At 42.7% G+C, this 24,219-nt stretch overlaps 1 protein-coding gene across 12 annotated transcripts in view; it reads left to right on the top strand.

The window, feature by feature from the left end:
• The window catches only part of MTUS2 (microtubule associated scaffold protein 2), a 505,324-nt gene that overhangs the window by 329,515 nt on the left and 151,590 nt on the right, over positions 1-24,219 (top strand). For all 12 annotated transcript variants that reach the window (XM_082435506.1, XM_082435504.1, XM_082435497.1 and 9 more), the window contains one exon: positions 18,524-18,685. In XM_082435506.1, the coding sequence (XP_082291632.1) occupies positions 18,524-18,685 (162 nt within the window). The remainder of the gene's footprint in view (positions 1-18,523; positions 18,686-24,219) is intronic.

Here is a 24,219-nt window from a genome sequence, read left to right as displayed (position 1 = left end):
CTTGCTAAATGTTTCATTCCACTGGGGCTTACATGGTGTAGTCTTCTCCAGGCACAGAGGAGGGTCTTTTGAATGAGATGAATGAATGAATAAGTGAATGAGTGAATGAACAAAGAAATGTGAAGACAGAGAAAAGAATGTGCTGGACCTGGACCCAGGCACTGGCCTAGGAATGGAAGAGTGCATTTAAGAAATACTTCATGCAAGAGCAGGCAGTGGTGTTTGGCCACCCGGATGTCTGGACGTGCCCTAATGCAGGGCAGCAGCGCGTCTTACCGGCGTGGAGGTTACTTATTGGGAAGATTGGTGCCATGTGACCATGAGCTGCTGCTTTAGGGCAGCTGGACATGTCCAACGAGCTTAGCCTTCTCAGTGCCTCACTTGCATAGCAGTGGGGTCTCCATTCCGAGAAACACAACTTCAGGTCACTCAAGGAAGAACCCCACCTCAGTTTAAAAGTAAGTGTCTCTTGCCTTTGCTAAGCTTCCAATCCATTTAGCTTTCTCCTTGTGCCCCAATGATTCCTTCCCTGTGACAGGAAAATCGAGTAGCACTTGATAGAAATATGAAAACCCTGTCAGCTCAGATTACCTCCACCTACGGCGTTCTGCATGTTCTCAACTTTTTGTACTCTTGATCTGGAAACACATAACTGCCAGCTGAGCTAGTAATCAAACTATATAATCATGGACCACTTGCTGCCTTGCTTTCCTCTCTCTCTCCCTCTCTCTCCGCTGTTCGGTAGTTTTAAAGTTACAATACCCGTGCCGCCACTTAAATTTTTTTTCACAAAATTGCTGACTTGAACTAAATGTGCCCTGTGATTTTTTTCTGAAAGATGCCAAGTTCTGAGTATCCGCTAGCTCACAAGCAAAATGATTTTTGCCCACGGTGCACACTTGCATCAGCATGAAGTCATTCCCAGGTGAATATTTTATGACTGCAGCCACTGTAATTGCACCCCATGTAGCTGGAGGCACATGTAGCAGAACTGGCTAAGGGAGCAGGGATGGAAGGATCCAGGTGAGGGTAGGGCAAGGAAGGCGGATCAGCCTTGGGCTTTGTTTTTGAGACTAATCCTGGTGCTTTTCCATTTCAGATGAGATTAAGTGAGGATTTCTTCCTCTGTTACGTGAGTTTCTATTAGGTTTGCTTGCAGCCCCCTCTGGTCCATCTGTCAAACTGTCATCATCCCAGAATTAAAATTCTGACTATTTATACACAGAGGTAAAGGATCTCACCCATATTCAATATTGGTTCTAAATTTCATTTGGGGACATTGTTCTGTGATGGTTTTACGTTTGTCTAGAAAATACCATCAAAGACTAATTAACAGTGTCAGAAATATACCAGATTAAAGACTTCTCTTAGGACCACACTTTTAAAATCCCAGGCTCTACCCTTTGGGATTTGAAGAAGCCAAGAGAGCACAGTTCTGTGGTTCATGGACTCCTAACTGCTGTGTGAAGCAGAGCTGTCAGCCAGAGACTGGGGGCGGCGGGGTAGAAGGTAATGGGCGCTCCAGGTGCGGGGACACTGATTTCTAGAAGATGGATGCATCCCCAGGAATCACTCACCACTCCTGGCCGCCAGACAGCTGAGGTTCGGGAACAGCCTTCAGTTTCTGGGCAGGCTGTGTTGAATTGTTGAAAGGACTTGGATTTTGGAATCAGACTCAAATTTGAATGCTGACTGTGCATTTATTGCCTTCGTAATCTGTCCTGGCTCAAATTACTCAGCCTTAGTTTCTGCTTTTGCAAAATGAGCAGCAGATTGCACAGATTAAATGAGTGCATCTATGTAGGTGTTTGGTAAAAGTTATTTGTCTGGTATTAGCCCTTGGCCAATGTTAGTTTCTGTTTCCTGCAGGCCTGGGCAGTGACCGGGGTCTACTCCTGGCAGGGGTTTGGAGCGTTAGCACCATATCAAGCAGTAAATCAGAGGCAAAGGTCCTTGTTGGGGATTCCAGCTGTGAGGCTGTGGTTTATAAAGTGACAGGGCAGTGAGCCAAGGGGGAGCCCAGTGACCAGCACGGGTGTATCACTGTGTCTGCCAGATAGCAACCTGGGGAGCAGGAATCTGGTGGCCAACACTGGACAGCTTGTCCTGGCATTGAAATGGGCCCTGTTGCCACTCCTGTAGGGGAGATTGGTGAGCCTGAGCCCCCATGCTGACTGTTCAGGGCAGGAAGGGCCACAGTGAGGGGCATGGGCCGAGCCTGGACAGAGGGGCGAGGACGGCAGAGCACCAACAAAGGGAAGAGGGCATCATTATATTTTATTGTCATCATTGTATTTTCATGTCCTGGTTCTTTAAGGTCTGCAAATGCATGTGGCTTTGAGAACAATTGTCAACAGAATAGACGGGTATTTCACTTCCTAAAAACAGGGAAGGAAAGAAACAGAAGACTTAATTCTGGTGTTTAAAAATGTTTGACATTTTGCAAGAAACAAGCAGCATCTCTACTACTGTGGGACCCTTAAGTGGTTTGTAATCACCATGACTTTTCTCGCTCTTAATTGATCATAAACCAGCTTTATGTGCTTTGGAATGAACTTTCCTCACACCTCATTCAGGATCCTACCAGGCTTGGAGCTGGTCCAGATCAGGGCTCATTAGCACATCTGCGACTTGTCCAAGCAGGCATTCTCAACCCAGTGATGGCTCATCAACAGTAATATTGGCCCCTCACCTGCTTCTAAATGCTTCCTCTGAAATAGCCTTCTTGTGGTCGGACCTTCACTGTTGCAAAACAGTTGATGTGCCCAGTACTATTTACAATAGATATTACTTAGTCAAGACCCTTACTTTGTCTTATTGATCTACTAAAACAGCTTTGGATTGCGTCTTTGTTTCCAGCCTTGCCCCATTCTAATCCGTTTTCCCCATTCCACAGCCATGGCCATCTTTCTAGAATGTATACATGACCACGTCATTCCATATTGAAACCCCTCGGTGGCTTTTTGTTGCCTTCAGGATCAAGTCCACACTCCTTCATGTTACCATGGGGCAAGTAGATGTGCATGCAGAGGACGTTGGAATCTCAGAGCAAAATATTATTACCATTATCTGCAACCTTCCCAGAATAGTTTACTATGGTTGTAACACTTAAGCTGAGTTTTAAAGGATGAAACAGAGTTCACCTGGCAGGAGGGGAATGGGAAAGGCATTCCAGGTAGAGAGAACCACATGCTTAAAGGCAACAAAGCAAAAAACATCATGGTATATTCACAGCATGATAAATAGTCTAATATCAGACTTTAAGATCCAAGGAGGGAGTGGCCTTCCTTGGTCTACTAAGGAGCTTGGATTTACTTTATAAGAAATAAGGGGAAGCGGCGGGGGGTGGTGGTGGTGGTGTGATGAATTGGGAGACTGGGATTGACATGTATACACTGATGTGTATAAAATGGATGGCTAATAAGAGTCTGCTGTATAAAAAACTAAAAAGAAAAGTAGTAAGGGATCACTGAAAATGATTAGTTTTGTTTTTGAGAAAGAGGAGAATGTCAAAGAGACTGGAGAAAGAGGGTAACATTCAGTGAATATCTACTATGTGTCAGGAACCCTGCTAGATGCTTCGTCTAGGTTATTTCTTCTAATTTGCACCAGAACCCATTTTATAGATGAGGAAATGTAGATTCAGAAGGACTCAGCCTTTTTTCTGAGTCACTCCAACTTACATGTGGTGAATCCATGTGCTTTCCACTAGGGTAGCCAGCTCAGGGGATCAGGGCAACAGCTGGGGTGTCCTGGCCTGTCCTTGCCTCTGCTGCAGCCTCCCTTACCCTGGGGCCCATCTCCATGCAGCACTGTGCTGGACCAGCTTGTCACGTCTACTTGGCTGATGTGCTAGGTAGTAGTCTGTAGGAGTTCGCTATTGTCACCTAACAAACTACCACCAACTTATCCACTTAAAACAATACCTGTTTATTTGCTCACATATGGCAGAGCTGAGTTCTCTGCTCAAGGTCTCAGAGGCTGAAGTCAAGGTGTTGGTTGGGCTGAAATTCTCCCTTCCAGGCTCTGGGGAAGAATCCACTTCCTAGCTCATTCAACTGTTGGCAGAATTTACTTCCTTGTGGTTGTAGGACTGAGGTCCCCTTTTCTTTCCAGCTGTCAGTGGGTAACTACCCTCAGCAACCAGAGGCTGCCCACATTCCCTGCTCCTGGTCCCCTCAACCTCCAAGCTGGGGATGGGGTGTTGAATCCGTCTAGTGCTTTGAATCTCTGACTTGCTCTTCTGCCTCCAGCCAGAGAAAACGCTGTGCTTGTAAAAGGCTAGTGTGATTAGGTCAGGCACACCCAGATAATTCCCTTTCCTAATATCCAATGTGCTGTATAATGCAACTTACTCACTGGAGTCAAATCCCTCAGATTCACCTTCCTGCGGATTATGCAGGGCGTGTACACTGGGGAACAGGGCTCCTGGAAGACATTTTAGCATCCTGTTCACACACATACCTTGATTACATCTATGTTTAGAATTTGCCTTTATTTAAAATAAAAATTTTCCTCCTTGGAATAGCCCAGGATTTTGTTCCTATCTGCTGCCTGACACTTTGCCAGAAGTCCCCTTAGGGAAGGAGACCTTAGCAGATGTTGCATTTCATTAATATTTTAGGGAACAATTTATTCCACTTCTGCTTAAGCCCCCAGGCAGCAGGCTGGCCCATTCTTTGCTTTCTGTGCACACAGCCTTAGGTGCCGTGTTCAGAGCAGAACAAAAAGAAGGTTCCAGCCCCCATTCCCTGTACCTACCTGGCCCAAAGCTACTGCCACTTAGTAAAGGCGAAGCTTTCTTGGAATTCTGTGCCCTTCAGACACATGTTCTGACTAATGCAGAATTCAGATTCTGCTACTGATTGAAATGCTTCTGCTTGTAAACCTTAATTTATGAATTTTCAGCTCTATGAGTAATATTTGTACTTATTCTTTATTGACAAACATTTTTCAACTTTATGAATTTCTAACAACGACAAAAACAAGAAGTGAAAGAGAATTCATGAGCCGGCAGTTGCTCAGTTTGTGGGAGAGCAGGCAGGAACGGATGCTGAACATGGCCCAGTGCAGACATGGGACTCCCGGCCCTTTGGGGTTGCAGGGTGACCCCAGGTGTTCACCTGTGCCTGGTTTGCACCTCACGGTTACCCAGCATAAGACATCGCCATTGTTGGAGGAATGGAGAGGAAAGCCCTTGTGGAGAGAGGAGATGCAGAACAGTTGAAACTCGCAAGCTTGAGCTTGGGATCAGAGATTCATAAAATCCAGAAGCCAAGAGACAGGCCTGGCTTCGCTGCTTTAGGCTTAGTGTGGAGGCTGCTGGTGGCATCCTTGAGAAATCTCCCTAAGGGAAGTGGTCAACGGAAGCCCTTGCTCGCATATCATGAAATTTGAAGGATTTAAAGGGGTTGTAAGGTTCATTTACTAGTCTGTTGATGATAATTTGCAAAAACCAGTTTGAATAATGTTTGCCTGAGTGATTTTGTGGTAGGTTTTTCAATATTTGTGCTTTTATTTTACATAGATGATGGTTGGAGAGCAGGTACCAGTCATACCTTTACCCATAACCATGAATGGAAATAAGGATTTCGATTTTGAAATTTTCTACTGGGAAGGACCTTGAGGAAAAGGATTGTGTCCATAAACTAAGGAAGAGCAAATGGTTTTCAGAGGCCAGGAGAGGGGAGCCTACCATTTATTTAGTGCTTACTGCATACGAGATACTCTAGACATGGTTTTGTGGTCCCAGCGGTGCTTGCTCTTCTAATGTTACAAATGAAGATGCAAGGGAAGAAAGTTAGTGACTGTCGCAGGGTTGCCGTGTTCTCAGTGCGCAGCACTTACCACGGGCCTCAGCGACCACAGTGCCCTTTCACTGGAGCCAGAAAGGCACAGCCAAAGCAAAGCAAAGGAGGATTCTCTTTGTTTTGTTTTGATTCATAAGTCCAGTAATTATAATGCTTTAAAAACTGTTTATTTCTCTCTGTAACCCTAGGATTCTTCCAAGGAATGACATATTTGCCATTAAACCATGATGATTTAAACTGCTTGAAGAGCATTACCATCTGTTTTCTATTGAGATTTCCCCATACAATTTCAGTTGAAAACAGTTGCTATTTATGTTATCAAGATACTTGTATTTGGACATTAGTACAGCTCCTGGGGGTTCATGGTTTTGGACCAAGGCTGTCAGAGTCAGGAAGATTTCAGTACATTTTCCCCGTTTCTGATTGAGACAGACTAGGGTGTTACATATGGAAAGCAGGGAAGGTCCATTACTTGACAGGCATTAAAGCGTTGTTGAATATTGAAGGTATTTTTGTACAGCCTTAGTTTAGCTAAAGAAGTAACCAAAAGTTAGCTATCAAGAATTATTAAAGAATTAGCTATCAAGCTAACCCAGCAGAATTTTAGATATTACCAGTCTCGTTTTCCACTAAGACAAGTAAGTACTGTCTTTTCACTAAATCTTTCAGTCTTTCATTCAACTAGAGCAGTGGTTCCAACTGGAGATGGTTTTTGCCCCTAGAGGGCATTTGACAATATCTGGAGACAGTTTTTGATTGTCACAACAAATCAGGTTGGGGATGGGCAGGGAGAGAGGGTGCTACCGGCATCCACTGGGTAGAGGCCGCCAGGGATGCTGGTAAACATCCTACAATGCTCAGGGCAGCCTCCACAGCAGAGACTTACCCAGTCCAAGATGTGGGTAGTGCCCTGCCGGAAAACTCTGGGCCAAGGGGAAAGAATAACGAAGTTGTCATTGAGGAACAAAACCAATACTATGTCGAAAGAGAAAAAAAAAACACAAAAAGGGAAGATAACTACCCTCTGGGACCCTAAAGGAAGAGGGGGAGTTTTCCAGCTCCCTGGAGGGGAGAGAAAATTCTTAGAGTTCAAGGGATGAATATTACTTGGATTTACAAGTTGGCGAACCTCCTAAAGCCCAATAGGCTGTTCATTTTTTAATAGGTTGTTCAGTTTCTTCTCCCTTAAAGGTTTCATATTCTCCAGAAGCTACTAAGTAGAAAGGGTTCTTTTTCAGAGGGCAAGAAATCCCGGCTAGAGGTACAATTCTGACTTCTTCTAGCAGCCCCTAAAGTGTTTATAAAATATATAGGAAAGAAGGTTAGGGCTCAGTTGCAAAGACCCACTTTTCAACATTTGACTTGATTTCTCAGGATTTGGACTTGGTTTGCTGCCAGACTGTGGCTTACAGAAGCAGTGTTTGACGCGGAGTAACTCATGCATTCCTTGGATGCTTCAAAACAATTAATTAAACAGATCTGTGACACATAAAGCAAACTATATTAGAGCCCCAAATCCAAGCTATGGAAGTGGAACACCTAACTTTTCTTATTGCTCTATTAATAAAAGCCGGGAGATAAGCCCTTGATCATTTCTGTAATTTCTTATACCTTATTAATAACTTCAGCAGAATTTAAATTGAGTTCAGATCAGATGCTCTTATCTTTTAACAACTCCCATATTAAGCATATAATTAAAATGCTCCAGTTTAACTATTTTCCCCAAGGTATTAACTACTGAAAGATTCACTCAGTGATGAACCAGAGTATTCATGGATGAGGCCTCAAGCTTTTAAGTACTTCAGATAAGGAAAAGGGATTTATTACAACTGGTCTAATTGATATAAAAGAGAAATGGTAAGAAGTTGCTTTTAATTACTCAAAAGTCTCTTGAAATACCGTGTTAGCCCTTGGTCTTTTAAGTCACTAACCTGCATCAATATTTGACAATGTTCTCTCCTTTGGGAATGTGACTTGGTAAATATTAAAGGGAATTTCTCAAGTCGAAAAGAAGCTTTAAGTCACTTATGTGCTGGGAGTTCAAATGTCCTGGGCTGAGTGACGCTGGCTTTTATCTTCCGTGATTACATCTATGCTTTTAAGAGAGATGGTATGATCACCCCTGGCCTTTGCTCTCTTTGTTAACCAGCTTGGTTTTTCTTACCGTAGTTCTGTTACCAAGAGGGGAATTAAGAGAAGATGGCATTTACTGAGGCTACAAAGGACCGGAAGGCTTGCCCACGTTGCCGGATGTCACAGATGGGAGGCAGGGCACCACTCATACACACCCACTCTCCCTTTAACATTTGTGTCCCTGGACTGTGTATCTCACCTTACCAGTGCAGCTGCACCCATAGTCCCCCTGTTTCCTGAGCAGACATTAAAAAAAAAAGAGGACCCTCTTTGCTATGTATTACAGTGAACTCCAGGAAGAGATGAGGAAGCTTTTCTGGAGTGTCTGGGTGGGGAGGAGGGGGGTAGAGAGTAGGGGGACGAAAGTGTTGTATTTTTTTTCTAATCCTCTGTGATGCTTTAATTGCGATCGTTGTTAAAAGAAGGAAATTTTGGGAAAGTATGCCCAGCCCTGCGGCACTGCGAAAACTACCTTTTGAAGCAGTGGAAACTTGTGAAGGTAGAGATGGCTGTCAGCGTTGGCGTCCGCTAATCTGCTTCCCTTATTGATCCGGTGGAGTTAGGGATGTCTTGAGGGTATTTCCGTAGGGCTTGCATGGAACAGGATTTCATACAACAAGGTGCCGTTAGGAGTCACGTGGGACAGATGGGGCACTTGACAAAATGACAGCTGATGATACTTGTGATGGCAGCTGACGTTTACTGAGTACCAGGCACTCTGCAAAGTGATCTTTATGTATTTTCTCATCTAATTCTCAGGTTGGGACTTCCCTGGTGGTCCAATGGTTAGGGCTCCGCGCTTCCACCGCAAGGGGTAAGGGTTTGATCCCTAGTTGGGGAACTAAAATCCCGCATGCCGCGTGGCACAGCCAAAACAAAACAAAATGAAAAACAAATGAAAAAAGAACATAATTCTCAGGTTAACCTAACGACAGAGGGTAAATAAATAAGCCATTTCGTAAAAGAGGCTTAATTAATTAACTCTTTAAAGAGAATATTACTAGTAGGTTTCACAGCAGGTATTGAATTTAGGCAGAGCCTGTGGTGTCTCTGACTCTACTGTATGGCACTATTACTATGATTATTCTTAAGACCTTGCTGTCAAAGTCCAGCCAGCAGAGCTCAGGACGGGAGACCCTGCAGCAGGAATCCAGAGAGTTCCTGTGGACCTAGAGGAACCCTCTTCTACCCAGTACCTGACCTAGAGAGGTGTGTCCTGCTGTCTGATTAGGATGCTGTGTAATCCAGCATCCTAATCAGGATGCCATGATGATTAGGATGCCATGATGTCCTCTGGTCCAGGGCTGGAATCATTTACCAGATTCCTGGAGTACTGTGTTGAGGAAGATGCTAAGCCCAGCCCTGGATTAGTGAGAAGTTAACAGTCACTCTGGGTGAAGTGGGAGTAGTGAAATGCATGCCATGTGTTTCTCCTTCTTTCATTAGGACTTAGGCTACTGGGGAAGGGTGGATAGAGGGAGAACCATGATTCTCTAGAGGTGCCTCTTCAGAGCCAGACTCCAGTTACTGCCTTGGAAAGATGTGAAGCCATGAGATGTTGGTGGTTGGAAGAAAAGACAAGAGGCAATAGGCTGATAAAGCTGATGGGCTTTGAATGAGGCTCAGTGTTGGGTTAGTGGGCGTAATGTCAATGTTGCCTTTACTAAGGGCTTATAGGTGCCTCATACTGTCCTAAGCACTTTATTCTAAACGTGTAATAACCCTTTTAATACAACAACTCTAATGAGTTGATACCACTGTTATCCCCATATTACAGTTGAAGAAATGAGGCACAGAGAGAATGAACAACTTGTCCAGGACTTGAGCCCAGGCAGTGTTAACCACTTAACTGCTATCCTCTCAAACTTTATGAAACCCAGAGCTTAATGTGTAAGATGAGACTAAAGCAGGTACTGAAATGATATAGAGGAAAAGTATTAGGTAAATGGTACCCTCTCTTGGGGAGAGGGGTAGGGGTGCTTGGGCAAAAAGACCCAAAAACCATTAAATTCTGTTTATCTTTCTGTGTATTGTTTTTAAAAATGTTTGAAAACCACCGCACTACCATAGACAGTCCCCACCTTTTAGGCAACTGATGCCCCACCTTGGCTGTGCTCAGTGTGACTGCATTCATGGGAGCTGTTGAGGAAAGGGTGAAGCTTTTAGAGTGTCTGTGGGCTCAGAAATTGAGAAGAAGAGTTGACTATGAAAGGAAGCACTGGCCCCATGGGACAGCTTTGCACTCGGTACTCTGTTCATACAGCAGATACTTCTGAAGCGTAGCCTTGTTTATGGCGGGGCAGGAATTCACAGGGTGAAATCCTGCCTGCCTGGAGTTTGTACTGTTCTTGATGTGGTGGTGGGAATTGAGGTGGGAAAAAAACGTTGGGACCAGATAATGCAATAATTGGAGGGCCAGAAAGAAGAGTTTGGAGTTTCTGTGGAAGACCACATAGAGGTATAGGGAGGCGGATGCAGTGAATGAGGGGGGAGGGGGGAAGAACGGGGCCCGTGACACTGTGTCCCCGACAGGTGCTAAGGGGCTGACCTGGGTGCCAGCGGGAGCAGACAGGGATTTAAATTTGGAGTCTGTAACGGAAATGGAAGCCCACTGACTTGCATTGGTTGACAGAACGGAGAGAGTCAGGAGGATTCTGATGCTTTAATTCCAAGTTTCTAGAACAGGGATGGTCATTAATAATCAACAGTAAAGGAGGGCGGGGGCCGGTGTGCAGCTGAGAGAAATGTTTGCTTTAGACGTTACCTTTTCCCCAACCTCTCCACTTAAAGTACCCCCTTCACCCTTGAGTTTGTCCGGCTCCTGTGTTTCTTTTGTAATTGGTCGCAGTTTGAGATGATTTTGTCTGTCCCTGTCTGTGCTCCGGGTGTCCCCCCACTGGAATGTAAGTGCTGTGAAGACAGGACCACGTCTGTCCTGCACCTCCTGCCTGGGGCAGAGCCTGGCACAGAGAAGGCTTAGTCGCCTTCATTTTGACAGAGATATTTCTTTGCCGAAATGGTAAGCTAGCAGGTTTACTTTAGCTCTTTAGTGAGAAATAAAGCATCCACCTGGGTTAAAATATGCAGGAGGCGGGAAATAAAACATCCATTTGGTACCTTAATAATTAAACTAAATTGTGCTGCCAAGTGATAAATACTGCTAAATCAATGAAATATGCGTCAATTAGGCAGTCACACAGCCAGAACATTATACAACTTGATTGCCTGGGATTGTTTAAAAAAATCCGTGAAGAGACTAGTTTAATCATTGTAATATGGATAAATACTCAGGATCAGGAAAACATGTTTCTTCAAGTTTGGCTGTAATGCCTTCAGAGTATTAATAACTGATTTGCTTTTCTTCTACAGCCTTCCCCTCAAGAACCTCATTCTGGCCTGGTTAGTGTTCATTCCTCCTTGCCATTCTTTCTTCTTTTAAAGTTCAGTCTCACATAGAGAATGGACTTGAGGACACGGGGAGGGGGAAGGGTAAGCTGGGACGAAGTGAGAGAGTGGCACTGACATATATACACTACCAAATGTGAAATAGATAGCTAGTGGGAAGCAGCCGCATAGCACGGGGAGATCAGCTCGGTGCTTTGTGACCACCTAGAGGGGTGGGATAGGGAGGGTGGGAGGGAGACGCAAGAGGCAGGAGATATGGGGATATATGTATACGTATAGCTGATTCACTTCGTTATAAAGCAGAAACTAACACACCATTGTAAAGCAATTATACTCCAATAAAGATGTTAAAAAAAAAGAATAAATAACATTTCTGTGTATACTTACAAAAAAATAAAAATAAAGTTCAGTCTCAGTTATCGGCATTCCCAATAAATGAAGTGGTAACAAGAGCGTTGGGATATGCGTCAGAAACCCTGACATCTCGTGCTGACTGCAGTCATGGTCGGAATGATCCTTCCGAGCAGGTTGGGTAGATACCACTCATCGCGTTGTAGGGGGCTGTCAGGGCTCCTATAAATCTACACTTCTTCCGCCCAGTGCCTCAAGTCCTATGCAGGACTTTCATTCCTTTAGTGCAGCCTTGTCTGGCCTGAATTTGCACGTGGCCTCCTCCGCCTGTGGCGTAGGACCAGAGCCGCTGAGACCCACACCTGATTTGGTGGGAGTAGATGAGAAAAGTGAAGGAGTTAGCGATGCCTTGGGTGTCATCCTTCTCACGTGGGAGCTTGGTCCTTCTGCTGTAGCGGATGGGATGCAGTAGTGGGTTCCAGGAGTGTTCTTTTTTGTGTTATTCAAGAGTGTGCCACCAGGAGACAGAAGCACCCTGGGACGGACGGGTTGGGATCTGCTGTAGCCACAATGCAGGGACGCTGGATGGGGAGTAGGAATAATCACTCCTGTGTGAGAACAGGAGGTCTCAGGGGTGAGGTGAGAGCTGAATCCCAGTTCGAGGAACCTGTTCCAACCAGGGGATCCAGGAAAGAAAACTGTTGTATGAGAATTTTTTAATTGATTGATTTATTTTGTAGATAATTCAAATACCATACAATTCGCCCTTGTATGCATAAATCTGGTAGTTGTTAGTATATTCACAAGGTTATACACCATCACTCCTAATTCCAGAACATTTTCATCACCCCCAGAAAGAAACTCTTTACCCATTAGCAGTCAGTCCTCTCTCCCCTGGCCCCCTCGCCTCTGACAATCTCTAATCTACTCTTGCTTCTGTGCTTTGTCTCTTCTGGACATTTCATATAAATGGAATTGTATAATACGTCGCCTTTCATGCCTGGCTTCTTTTATTTAGCATAACGTTTTCAAGGTTCATCTATGTTGTAGCTTCTATCAATAATTCATTCCCTCTTATGGCTGAATAATATTCTATTGTATGAGTAAACCACATTTTATGTACCATTCATCTCTTGATGGACATTTGGGTTGTTCTCGCTTTTAAACTATTATGCATAATGCTGCTATGAATATTTGTGTACAAGGTTTTGTGTGGACTTATGTTTTCAAGTCTCTTGGGCATATACCCAAGGGTAGAACCGCTAGGTCATATGGTAACTCTGTGTTTAACATTTTGAAGAACTGCCAAACTGTTTTCCAAAGAGACTACTCTGTATTGCAATCCCACCAGCAATGTATGAAGATTCCAATTTTTCCACATCTCTACCAACACTTCTTATTGTCTGTGTTTTAATTATACCCATCCTAGTGGGTTGAAAGTGGTATTTAATGGCTTTGATTTGCATTTCCCTAGTGACTAGTGACGTTGGCATCTTTTCACGTGCTTATTGGCCATTCGTATAAATATCTCTTCTTTGGAGAAATGTCTGTTCAAATCCTGTGTTCATTTTTAATTGGGTTATTTGTCTTTTTATTGTTGAGCTATAAAATTCTTTATGTATTCTGGATACTAGACCCTTATCAGATATATGATTTGTAAATATCTTCTTCTGTTCTGTCAGTTGTCTTTGCACTTTATTAATAGTGCCCTCTGAAGGACAAATGTTTTTATTTTGATGAAGTCTAATTTATCATTTTTTCTCTTTAGTTAGTTGTGCTTTAGGTGTCATATCTGAGAAACCATAATCTCAGTTTTCTTCTAAGAGTTTTATAATTTTAGCCCTTCCATTTATGTCTTTGATTCATTTTTAATAAGTTTTTGAATACGGTCTGAAATTCATGACTTCATGAAGTTTTTTTTTCTTCTGCACCGTGCGGCTTTCAGGATCTTAGTTCCCCAGCCAGGGATTGAACCTGGGGCCACGGCAGTGAAAGCACCAAGTCCTAACCACTGGACCGCCAGGGAACTGCCAGTGAAAATTTTTTTAATAGGTTTTTTTTTTTTTCTTGTGATGAGCACTTCTAAGGTCTACTCTCTTAGCAACTTTTTTTTTTTTTTTTTGGTTGCGTTGAGTCTTTGTTTCTTTGTGAGGGCTTTCTCTAGTTGCGGCAAGTGGGGGCCACTCTTCATTGCGGTGCGTGGGCCTCTCGCTATCGCGGCCTCTCTTGTTGCGGAGCACAGGCTCCAGACGCGCAGGCTCAGTAATTGTGGCTCACGGCCCCAGTTGCTCCGCGGCATGTGGGATCTTCCCAAACCAGGGCTTGAACCCGTGTCCCCTGCATTGGCAGGCAGATTCTCAACTACTGCGCCACCAGGGAAGCCCTGCCAGTGAAAATTTGAAAGACTCAAGTGATCAGCTCAGGGTGTTCAAGCATGTGGGGAATGAACTGTAGGAGCTGTCGCTGGAGGAAGAATAAGAAGATGGTTTTCTCCTAGGATTTGGTGCTGAACAAGCATCGCTGTCCTGACAGTTTGAAGAGAAAAAGGTAGAGAGATCAGGTTTATGTATAGAAATGGACCCAGCTGCATTCTATAACCATGCAGAATATAGGCCTTGCAAATTCTCACGCTCTAATGAAGGAGATCTTACTTTCCAAATAGCAAGTCAATGATGTGATGATTTGGATATCTACAAAAGATGGCCCCTATCCAGCAGTGAAGCAGGACGCTGTAGTCCTTTGGTTATTATGAGCAGAGGAATCCCTTCATACTTTGGTGATGATGATGTGACATCTGATATTAATCCTTGAATACTTTCCAAGTTCCTATGAAAAGCTCATTTGCTGTGTAGCTAACCTGTAAGTGTTCATAACTAACACATAAGAGCATACCATGTGCCGGACACCACTCTAAATGTTTTTTTTTTTTTTTTGAACTAACTCTTACATCACCTTTTTAAAAATCCACTTGCATTAGCTCTTTTAGTTCTCACAGCAGCTCTGTGGAGTCAATGATCATTATCGTCACTTACAGATGAAGAAACCGAGGAGCAGAGAGGTGGGAGGGAGAGGAGGCGTGGTTGTCTTTCCCCCGAGTCTGCACCGTTTATCGTGTGGATGCTTCGGGACACAGTAGGTTCTGGTTGGTTGGGAATGGGATGACTGATTAGACGCCTGGGCCACTCTCACTAGCTGTATCCTCCAGAACATCTTTATGGCTCACACAGGCACGGTTTATTTCCGGTTGTTTTCTCCTCTTACCAAGCAGTGGTTTGATGTTGTCTGCGTTGTTGTGAAGTCCCAGAGCAGTTACAGAATTCAGCAGCCGTTTCCAAATTCAGAGTACTTTTCATTTACTGAACCATGTGTCTTTAAGTACTGGCCGACTTAAGCTGGTTTTCAACGAGGGGTACTGTTCACTGCCAGCTGTCTCCCACAATAAGGGACAAGAGCAGAGTTCTATTTTATTTTATTATTTTGTTTTGTTTTATTTTTTGGTAATTCAAGACCTCTCTCAGAGGGGAGTACAGAGCTTCCTTGATACTTCCTACTTCAAACAGATGAATTACTACCCAGCCTGGAGAGCAGCCAGATCTCCAAATTGACATGTTCACTGAATGATAAATTTCATGTAAGAGAATAATGCCAGGCACAAGAGGATTTGATAAAAGGGCATTTGAACTCTACAAATGATACAAAATATTCCCCTTCTTAAGAAACTTTAATAAATTGTTAAATAAAAGGCTCTGTGTGGAAGATTTTATGTTCAATTCAACTTCCACTACACATTTCAGTGACTAGATTATTCTGGCAGTATGTCAGCAGGAGGCTGAACATTAGATAATTCCATGTGAAATATTTCTAGTGGCCGAGCCATCGCCATCCCCCGCAAAATGTCCTACAACCCCCAGCGATTCTCTGAGTCCTAGGATGGGACTGGTGAGCCTGCACTATGATTCAGAAGCTAAGACTCACTGTTCTGCAGGTGCCTGGTGTCCCTTTTCTTGTTGAGGTTTCGATCAAACACGTGCTTACTTTATTTTTCTATTGAGGTAACATTGACTTATAACATATAGGTTTCATGTGTGCACCATTATATTTCTACTTCTGTATACCCTACAACATGCTTATCACCAAAATTTTCCTTTCCATCCATCACCATACAGTTGATCCCTTTTACCCATTTCGCCCTCCCACCGCCAGCCCCCTTCTCCTAGGGGAACCGCTGTTCTCTGTATCTATGTGTTTGTTTGTTTGGTTTAGTTTTTTCATTTATTTTGGCTTGGGGGGTATTTATTTTTTATTATTTCACATGTGAGTGAAGTCATACAGTATTTTTCTTTGTCTGACTTATTTCACTTAGCGTAATCCCCTTGAGGTATATCCATGTTGTCTCAAATGGCAAGATTTTATCTTTTTTATGGCTGGGTACTATTGCATTGTGTGTGTGTAGGTATGTGTTTACGTAGCATATCTTCTTTGTCCATTCATCCACTGATGGGCACTTAGGTTAGGTATGTGTTTATATAGCACATCTTCTTTGTCCATTCATCCACTGATGGGCACTTAGGTTGTTTCCATATCTTGGCTATTGTGAATAGTGCTGCAGTGAACATGGGGGTGCAGGTATCTTTTTGGATTAGTGTTTTTGTTTTCTTTGGACAAATACCCAGCAGTGGATTTGCTGGATCAAATGGTAGTTCTATCGGTAATTTTTTGAGGAACCTCCATACTATCTTCCATAGTAGCTGCCTCGATTTCCACTCCCACCAACAGTGCCTGACGGCTCCCTTTTCTCCACTTCCTCCCCAACACTTGTTACCTCTTGTCTTATTGATAACAGCCATTCTGACAGTTGTGAGGTGATGTCTCATGGTTTTAATTTGCATTTCCCTAATAATTTAGTGATGTTGGACATCTTTTCATGCGCCTGTTGGCCATCTATATGTCTTATTTGGAAAAATGTCAATTCAGCTCCTCTGCCCATTTTTTAATATGGTTGTCTGGGTTTTTGTTGTTAAGTTGTATGAGTTCTTTATATATTTTGGATATTAACCCATTATCAGATATATTATTTGCAAATATCTTCTCCCATTTGGCAGGTTGTCCCCTGATTTTGTCGATGGTTTCCTTTGCTATACAGAAGCTTTTTAGTTTTCTATAATCCCACTTGTTTATGTTTGCTTTTGCTTCCTTTGCCTGAAGAGACACATCTAGAAAGATATTGCTAAGACCAGTGTCAAAGAGTGTACTGCCTATGTTTTCTTCTAGGAGTTTTATGGTTTCAGGTCTTACATTCAAGTCTTTAATCCATTTTGAGTTAATTTTTGTGTACTGTGTGAGATAGTGATCGTTTCATTTTTCTGCGTATGGCTGTCCTGTGCTTACTTTTTAATCTGAAATTCAGGATACAGTGTACATCCTTTCAGCGGAGTTTCATCATTTTTATTCTGTTTGTGTGGATCAAATGCATTCTCCTAGCCCTGTTTAAAACTATTTAAAACCTTGCACGGGACCTTCAAAGAACTATAGGGCATAGGTTCTCTGTTAGGAAATTGCACGTTCTTTACTTTTCCTTCCTAAATACACTTTTCTTTAGAAACCAAACAAATCTTACCCATTTTAAACAGACTTTCAGAGGGAGGAGAGCAGCCATCTCTTACTCTAAGGGGTTGAATAAAACTCCGAATATTTTAACACTAAAGCCATTTTAATAATGTTATCATTTTGATGCAGGCCCTATCTAAATAGAATGTTATGACTATCCTTGTAAAATGATGAAAACAAAAAAATTTAATCTTTCACTAAAATTCTGTATACTTCTTCCAGCTGTCATTGCCTGTTTTCCACAGTAGATGGTCATGTTCCTAACTGGATAGTTTTATCCCCAACAAGCGGTAATCTCAGTATATTCAGGCTCTCTATTTAATTTAGTAGATTAGTCCTTGCAGCTGTACCCAGAGGTACATTTAGAAGATTTATCCTTTAATAGGAATAGATGGTGGTGTCATTGTCTTTAAGAGATTACAAATGTATAAACCATAATAGGTTTGAAAAGATATAGAGGAAAAAATTAGGCCACAACCATTCCGGGCATTTAAATCTGACGCAAATCCCTGTATGCCCTATCCTCAGAGCAGTCCATTGTAAACAAGCTGTCCTATAGACACAGAGCCTGTTCTGCGTTGAATAGGAAACTGAAATGATCAATAAATATCTGCCTTTGCAGTAAACTGGACTCTAATGCAAGGTCCTCTTAGTTTGATGAGGCCTCAGCTTTTCAGACAAAAAGCTTCATGAGTTTCAAAGGGATTCTCTGTCTCCATACTTCTCACCCATCTACCTTCATCCCAAGCCTCTTCTTCTCAAGGTAAAGTCAGCTGTGTTTCAGGGAGCCCTGAATACACCTCCTGGACCAGTGGTGCACGTGTGCATTCTTGCTCTCGTCTCCCCTGGGTCACTCACACTGTTTCTCACTGTTGTTCATCCTCTGTGAGTTACAGAATAAATGCTGACCGTACGCATCTGCAGCTCCACATCCACACAAGCAGATTGTGTGTGCGTGAGCACATGTGTAAAATCTTCAGACAAGTGAGGCTGCTCTTGGCTTTCGTGGAGCCCCTGGCATGGGGGTTGGAGTGACAGACTTCCCTGTGGTGACTAAAGGAAGCTCTTTCCCATATCTGGTCCCAGAGAAATGCATTTCAAGGCCACTCACTAGGAGTCGGGTCAAGTTCCAAAGCAGGTGGCAGCGGTAGGATGGTCGGCAATGGCACACGGCAAGGGGGTCCATCCATTTTTCATGAACTTGTATGCTTCCACAGGTTCAACCTTTGGGACTGAAGACCAGCCGGCTCTGAAGGCAGCTCTGCCTTCCAAAGACACACCCAAAGGGGCTGCCCGGGTGGCCCCTCCAGCGTCCTCCAGTGTGACAACACCTCGCAGGAGTTTGCTTCCGGCGCCAAAATCCACGACCACACCGGCCGGTAAGACTTGCGCTGTGGAGAAGCTCCGCAGTGGAGAGCCTCTTCTGCGTTAAAGTCTTCTGAAAGTCCTTGGGTAAATCAGTTGTTTAGATGGGATGACAGATGAATTTCAGATGGCATTTAAAATTAATAATAATACTACCACAATTTTCAAGGCACTTTCATATATTCCTATGTTTAAATTCTCACAACTCCCTCTCACTCCTCCCTGTGACTGGTAACCCATCAGGTCACACAGTTTCCATTGCAAAAAAAAAAAATGGATCAAGCTGTTTTAGGCAGATTTGGTTCAGGGAAGCAGGCGCTGATGAAATCGTTGGAAGGCCAGTAGGAGCGAGCTGCAGACTCTACCCCCGGGAGTGAGTCCCTGATCCCTGGGGGAAACTGCTGCCTCTACAGGGATTCAGGGGCTCCACCCCCCTGCTGGTCCCAGGCCCGCACCGCCCACGCTGGGATGCAGGGGTCAGCAGCTACCGCAGAAAGGCTCGCCCCCGAGCTCACGCCGTGCCTGCTCTATCCAGACCAGCCAAGCCGATGCCCCGAGCCCTTCACCTCCGCTAGTGAGGGATGCAGGAAGCTAGTGAGGGACACAGGGAATTCAGCTGATGCCAAGGTGTGACAGATGAAGGTGCTGGTCAGCAGCCGAAGCAACCCGGTGCAAACCCATGTTTGCCCGCGGGATGTCCAAGCGCGCGGCATGCGGCTTAGCTTTCCATCTTCCGCGCTGTAGGAAGACACACTAAGAGGAAGGAAGCCTGGATGTTGAGCCTGAATCCACAGTAGATGGCTCACCCCGATGGCTATTCATTGCTCCAGGTTATTCTTCTGTGCTCTTATACTCATGCACCAGCGCGTATACGTATACACACAGATGGGCTTGCGTGAGTTCCTAAAAGTAAGACTGGATTGCACCCATTTTTCTACATGTTACTTTCCTCACTCAAAGTATGTCGTAGAGCTGCCCTCAAGTCAGTGTATGGCTCATTTTTCAAAGGCTGCCTGGTGTGGATATACCATGATCTATTGAACCATTCCGCCACTGGTGGACATACACTTTGTAACTGGTGTTTGCCGCTATAAACAATGCTGCAGTACATGTCTTTGGTGGCATTCTTTCTATGGGATTGATCCCCAGCAGTGGGATGGCTGTGTCTGATGCATTAATAGATATGATTAGATTCCTTTTTAAAGAGGCTGCAGTGCTTCACATTTCCACCCATATCCCTGCTAAGAATAGATATCATTTTTTAAATTTTTTGTCCATTTGGTGGGAGTAAAATACTATCTCATTGTTATTTTAAATTTGCATTTCCCTGACCCCTTGCCCTTCCGTGGAGTACCACCTTGTAATCCCCTTTGGTAAGACTTAAATTGACTTGTTTGGCTTTGTTCTTCCTCAGTGGAGGGAAAGCTCCTGGGGACGGTGACTTGTCCGTTTTATTTAGCACAGTATCCCCGCTGCTGCAGTGTCCCCAGTGACTGACACGCAGTGGCTACTTAGCATCTATTTGTTAATGGTTGGATACATCAATGAATCAATGAATGAATGTCGCACGACCTTTGACTCTTGGTTCCAGTTTAACAGTTTGGCCTTGGTTTAAATAGAAAATAACTAGACAAGCCTACACTGAGTTAAAATACAGTTGTTGAATCAATCCTATAGACCAGTGTTTGTCAAATTTTAGTGCATCAGAATCACCTGAAGTGGTTGCTAAAACACTGATTACTGGGCCTCATCCTAGTGTCTCATTCAGTAGGTCTGGGGTGGGCCTGAGAATTTGCATTTCTAATGATTCCCAGGTGGTGCTGGCGATCCTGCTGGTCTAGAGATCACACTTGTTGAAACCACTGTTACAGAAAAATGGACTAGGAATTTGAACAGACAGTTCTTGGAAAAAGAAATGCACATAGTTCCTAGCCATATGAAAAGATAATCAGCATCGCTCATAATAAGAAAAACATAAAGTAAAACTACAGTAGACTATGATATCTTACCTATGAGGTGGGGAAACATCCAGATGTTTGAAAACATACACTACCATGAATCTGCAGGAAAAGAGGCATTCTCGTACGTGCACTGGCTGGAATATAAAATAGCTCAACTCCTATGAAAGGAAATGGGCAATATCTAATAATAAAATCACATGTGCATTTTTTCTTTGACTTAGCAGTCCCACCTCCAGAAATCTTTCCCAAAGGTACACTGGCAAAAGCAGAATGCACCAAGTGATTCCTTGCAGTGCTATTTGAAATGGCAAAATACTGAAACAACTCAGCCATCTGTCCGTAGGGGACCAGCTGAATGGATTGTCACACATCCATGGGATGCAGTACTCTACAGCTGTTGCATGGGTGGGGAAATCTCTCTCTATGTTACTAGAAGGTGGTTTTCAGGATACATCATTAAGTGATAAAAGCAAGATAGACCTAACCTTTTATCTAAACAACAGGGAAATCATATGTGTAATTAAATACATACTTGCTTAAATTAAGAAAAAGCAGTAGAAGAATAACCTTCGAAATTTTAAGAAATCTTTAAGGGAAAAGAAGGAATAGGTTGGAATGGGGACAGAAGCTAGACTTTGAGTACACCTCCTTGTGTAGATTTGACCTTGAAGTTACATAAATATTTTACACAATGGTAAATTAACATTGAATTTTAAAAGGTGATAGCTAAAAATCAAAAGTATGATTAAACAAATGAAAGTAATTGCATGGCCTGTTGGTGGCATAAACACACAGAGAAGACTTATTCCAAGTGACTTTAAAACAGTAATTTGGTTGTTCCGCCCTAATAGTATGTACTCTGTGTTCAAAAAGAATTGCAAAAAAAATCTTAAACTGTTTTTAGTAATTACATTATTGGTGATAGTGTGGCTATTGCGATTCCAAATCTGCTGTTATTCTGAATGTGTGTATTATGGGATAAATGGGATAAAGTATGAACTTATCTGAAATTTATCTTTAAAAAGTATTGCCAGCTCTGTCCACTGAAAAGTTATTAACAGTGACTAGACCAATAGCATTGAGCACCCCCAGCGCCCAGAGTGTGATCTCTCAATACATTTTGCATTAACAGGAGATAAGGGTCTTTGAAGAAATGGCTGGTTCCAGGTCTAGGGCAGGAACTGTAGACCCCAGAACAGACAGCCAAGAGGAATTCAGAGAATAGTAGGATTCTATCAACTCAAGAGTCAGACTGAATAAGCTCCTACTGGTTAAAAGAAAGAAAGAAAGAGCGAGAGAGAGAGAGAGGGCAGGAGGGAGGGAGGGAAGAAGGAAGGAAGGAAAGAAAGAAAAGAAAGAAGGGAGGGAGGAAGGAAGGAAAGAAAGAAAGGGAGGGAGGAAGGGAGGGAGGAAGGAAGGAAGGAAAGAAAGAAAAGAAAGGGAGGGAGGGAGGAAGGAAGGAAAGAGGGAAGGAAGGAAGGAAAGAGGGAAGGAAGAGATTGAATATCAATAAGATTCATAACTGCAGTAGAATAATATTCATCAAATCAAAATATATGTATATCCATGAGGTCATAATGATACAAAATAAAATAAAAACTAGTCACTTTGGATGATGCTAAGAAACTTTTTTTGAAATTTGGTAAAGAAAAAGAATAAAATATTTTAGCCACTTCTCCTGTTCAGTCTATATCTCATGATAACCAAATAGTTGGTGAGGAGAGGTTTCTCTTTTAGTGTTTAAAAGCATTCTAGTTAATAAATAAGATATGATAGAATATCACCTTTTCAAAGCTTTAGTGAATCAGTAGATAAAGGCAATGATCATCAGTGGAAAGGGAAAAGCAGACGTTACAAACTAATACTGATATACAACATTACATGTGAATTAGTCTTGGGGGAAAAATGAATCCCCTCTAGCCTTTAGATTTACTAATTTACTAGAAATAGAAAGGACAAAGAAGCATATTAAATAACACCATGGGAATAAAACCAACCAACCAGACTGAAAAACTCTATAAAACAAACCATCCAATTTACTCAACAGTAGAAACAACAACAAAAATTGCAAAAAAAAAAAAAAAAAAAGGCAGATAAACATTCTGGGAGGGGGACATAGAGGGGGAACCTGTAGATTATAAAAAACTTAGGCTTATCATCCAGTTGCAAAGTATGGATCTTGTTTTGTATCCCAATTCAAACAAACACACCAAAAAAAATTTTTTTTAAAGATAACTGAGGAAATGTGAACCAACATTGGCTCTTAGATGACATTAAGAAACTATTATTGCTATTATTCTGAGTATGATGGTAGTATTTGTGGTTATGTTTTTGTTTCTGTTTAATCGAAGTGTAGTTGATTTACGATGTTGTGTTAATTTCAGGTGTACAGCAAAGTGATTCATTTGTACATATACCTATATTCTATTCTTTTTCAGATTCTTTTCCTTTATAGGTTATTACAAAATATTGAGTAGAGTTCCCTGTGCTATGCAGTAGGTCCTTGTTGGTTGTCTATTTTATATATAGTAGTGTGTATATGCTAATCCCGAACTCCTCATTTATCCCTCCCTGTGGGTATGTTTTTTTAAAAAGCCGTCTTTTAGAAATGCACAAATATGAAGTGATATGCTTTCTGGAGTTTGCTTCAGAATAACCCAGGATGGTGGCAAGTGGAGTCAACATGTTACAGAAGATGAAACATGGGTACTGCTTGTTGTTGAAGTTGGGCGATAGAATACCTAGTTAACTAGACTAGTCCTCTGCTTCAGTACATGTTTAAAGTGTTCCATTGAAAACTGTGCAGAGAGAGCGGCTGTTTTAGCTGTTTTAGTGGAGGTAGAGCTAAATGGAAATAAGGTATTTCAGGTGTGAAGAACAGAGGGCAAGGCAGCAACAGTGTTTAAGACCATAAAAATTTCATTATTTTTTCAAATACTTCTGCTCTGTAGAGGATTTTGGAAAGCCATGTGATCTTGATAACAAGAATTCTCTTCCACTTTGTATTACTTTATAAAACACTTTAATGTGCTAAATATGATTTGGTCCTCACAAAAAACCTAGAGTGGTAGGCAAGGAAAGTATTATTTTGCAGATGGGAAATCAAGATTCAGAGGTGAAATGACTTGCCCCAAGTCATGTGGTGGCATCAGGAAATCACATATGTTGTGTATGTGTCCTGTGCTTTTTCCACAATAATATAAATATCCAGCTGTGGAGTATAAGAATTCCATCTGTGGTCCCCCATTACCATTAGATTTCACATGTGTGAACTGGGGATGGTGGTAAACAGAAATGGTACACAGGATTTATTGCCTCAGGACAGGCTCTCCTTGAGATGACTTGGTTAGAATTCAGTTGGTGATGCCATGAAAAATAGATGTTAACCAGAGGGAGGAGAGGGGAAAGAATGATACTGTGTGAGGAGGGATTGCGCCTTCATGGGGGGTAAGGGATGTTCCCAGCAGAGAAAGGGTCACCATGATGTTACCAATTTCCACGCTGAGTGCTCAGAAAGTACTTATGACTTGGGCAGGTTGTTACATAATGAAGCAATAGACCAGTTCCTTAGGACAAGTGAGAGTCCT

Source organism: Balaenoptera physalus, assembly GCF_965194825.1.
Source record: "Balaenoptera physalus genome assembly, chromosome: 18".
Lineage (NCBI taxonomy): Eukaryota > Metazoa > Chordata > Mammalia > Artiodactyla > Balaenopteridae > Balaenoptera > Balaenoptera physalus.
The sequence above is the reverse complement of the archived record's forward strand: the minus strand, read 5'-3'. Positions and strand labels throughout refer to the sequence as shown.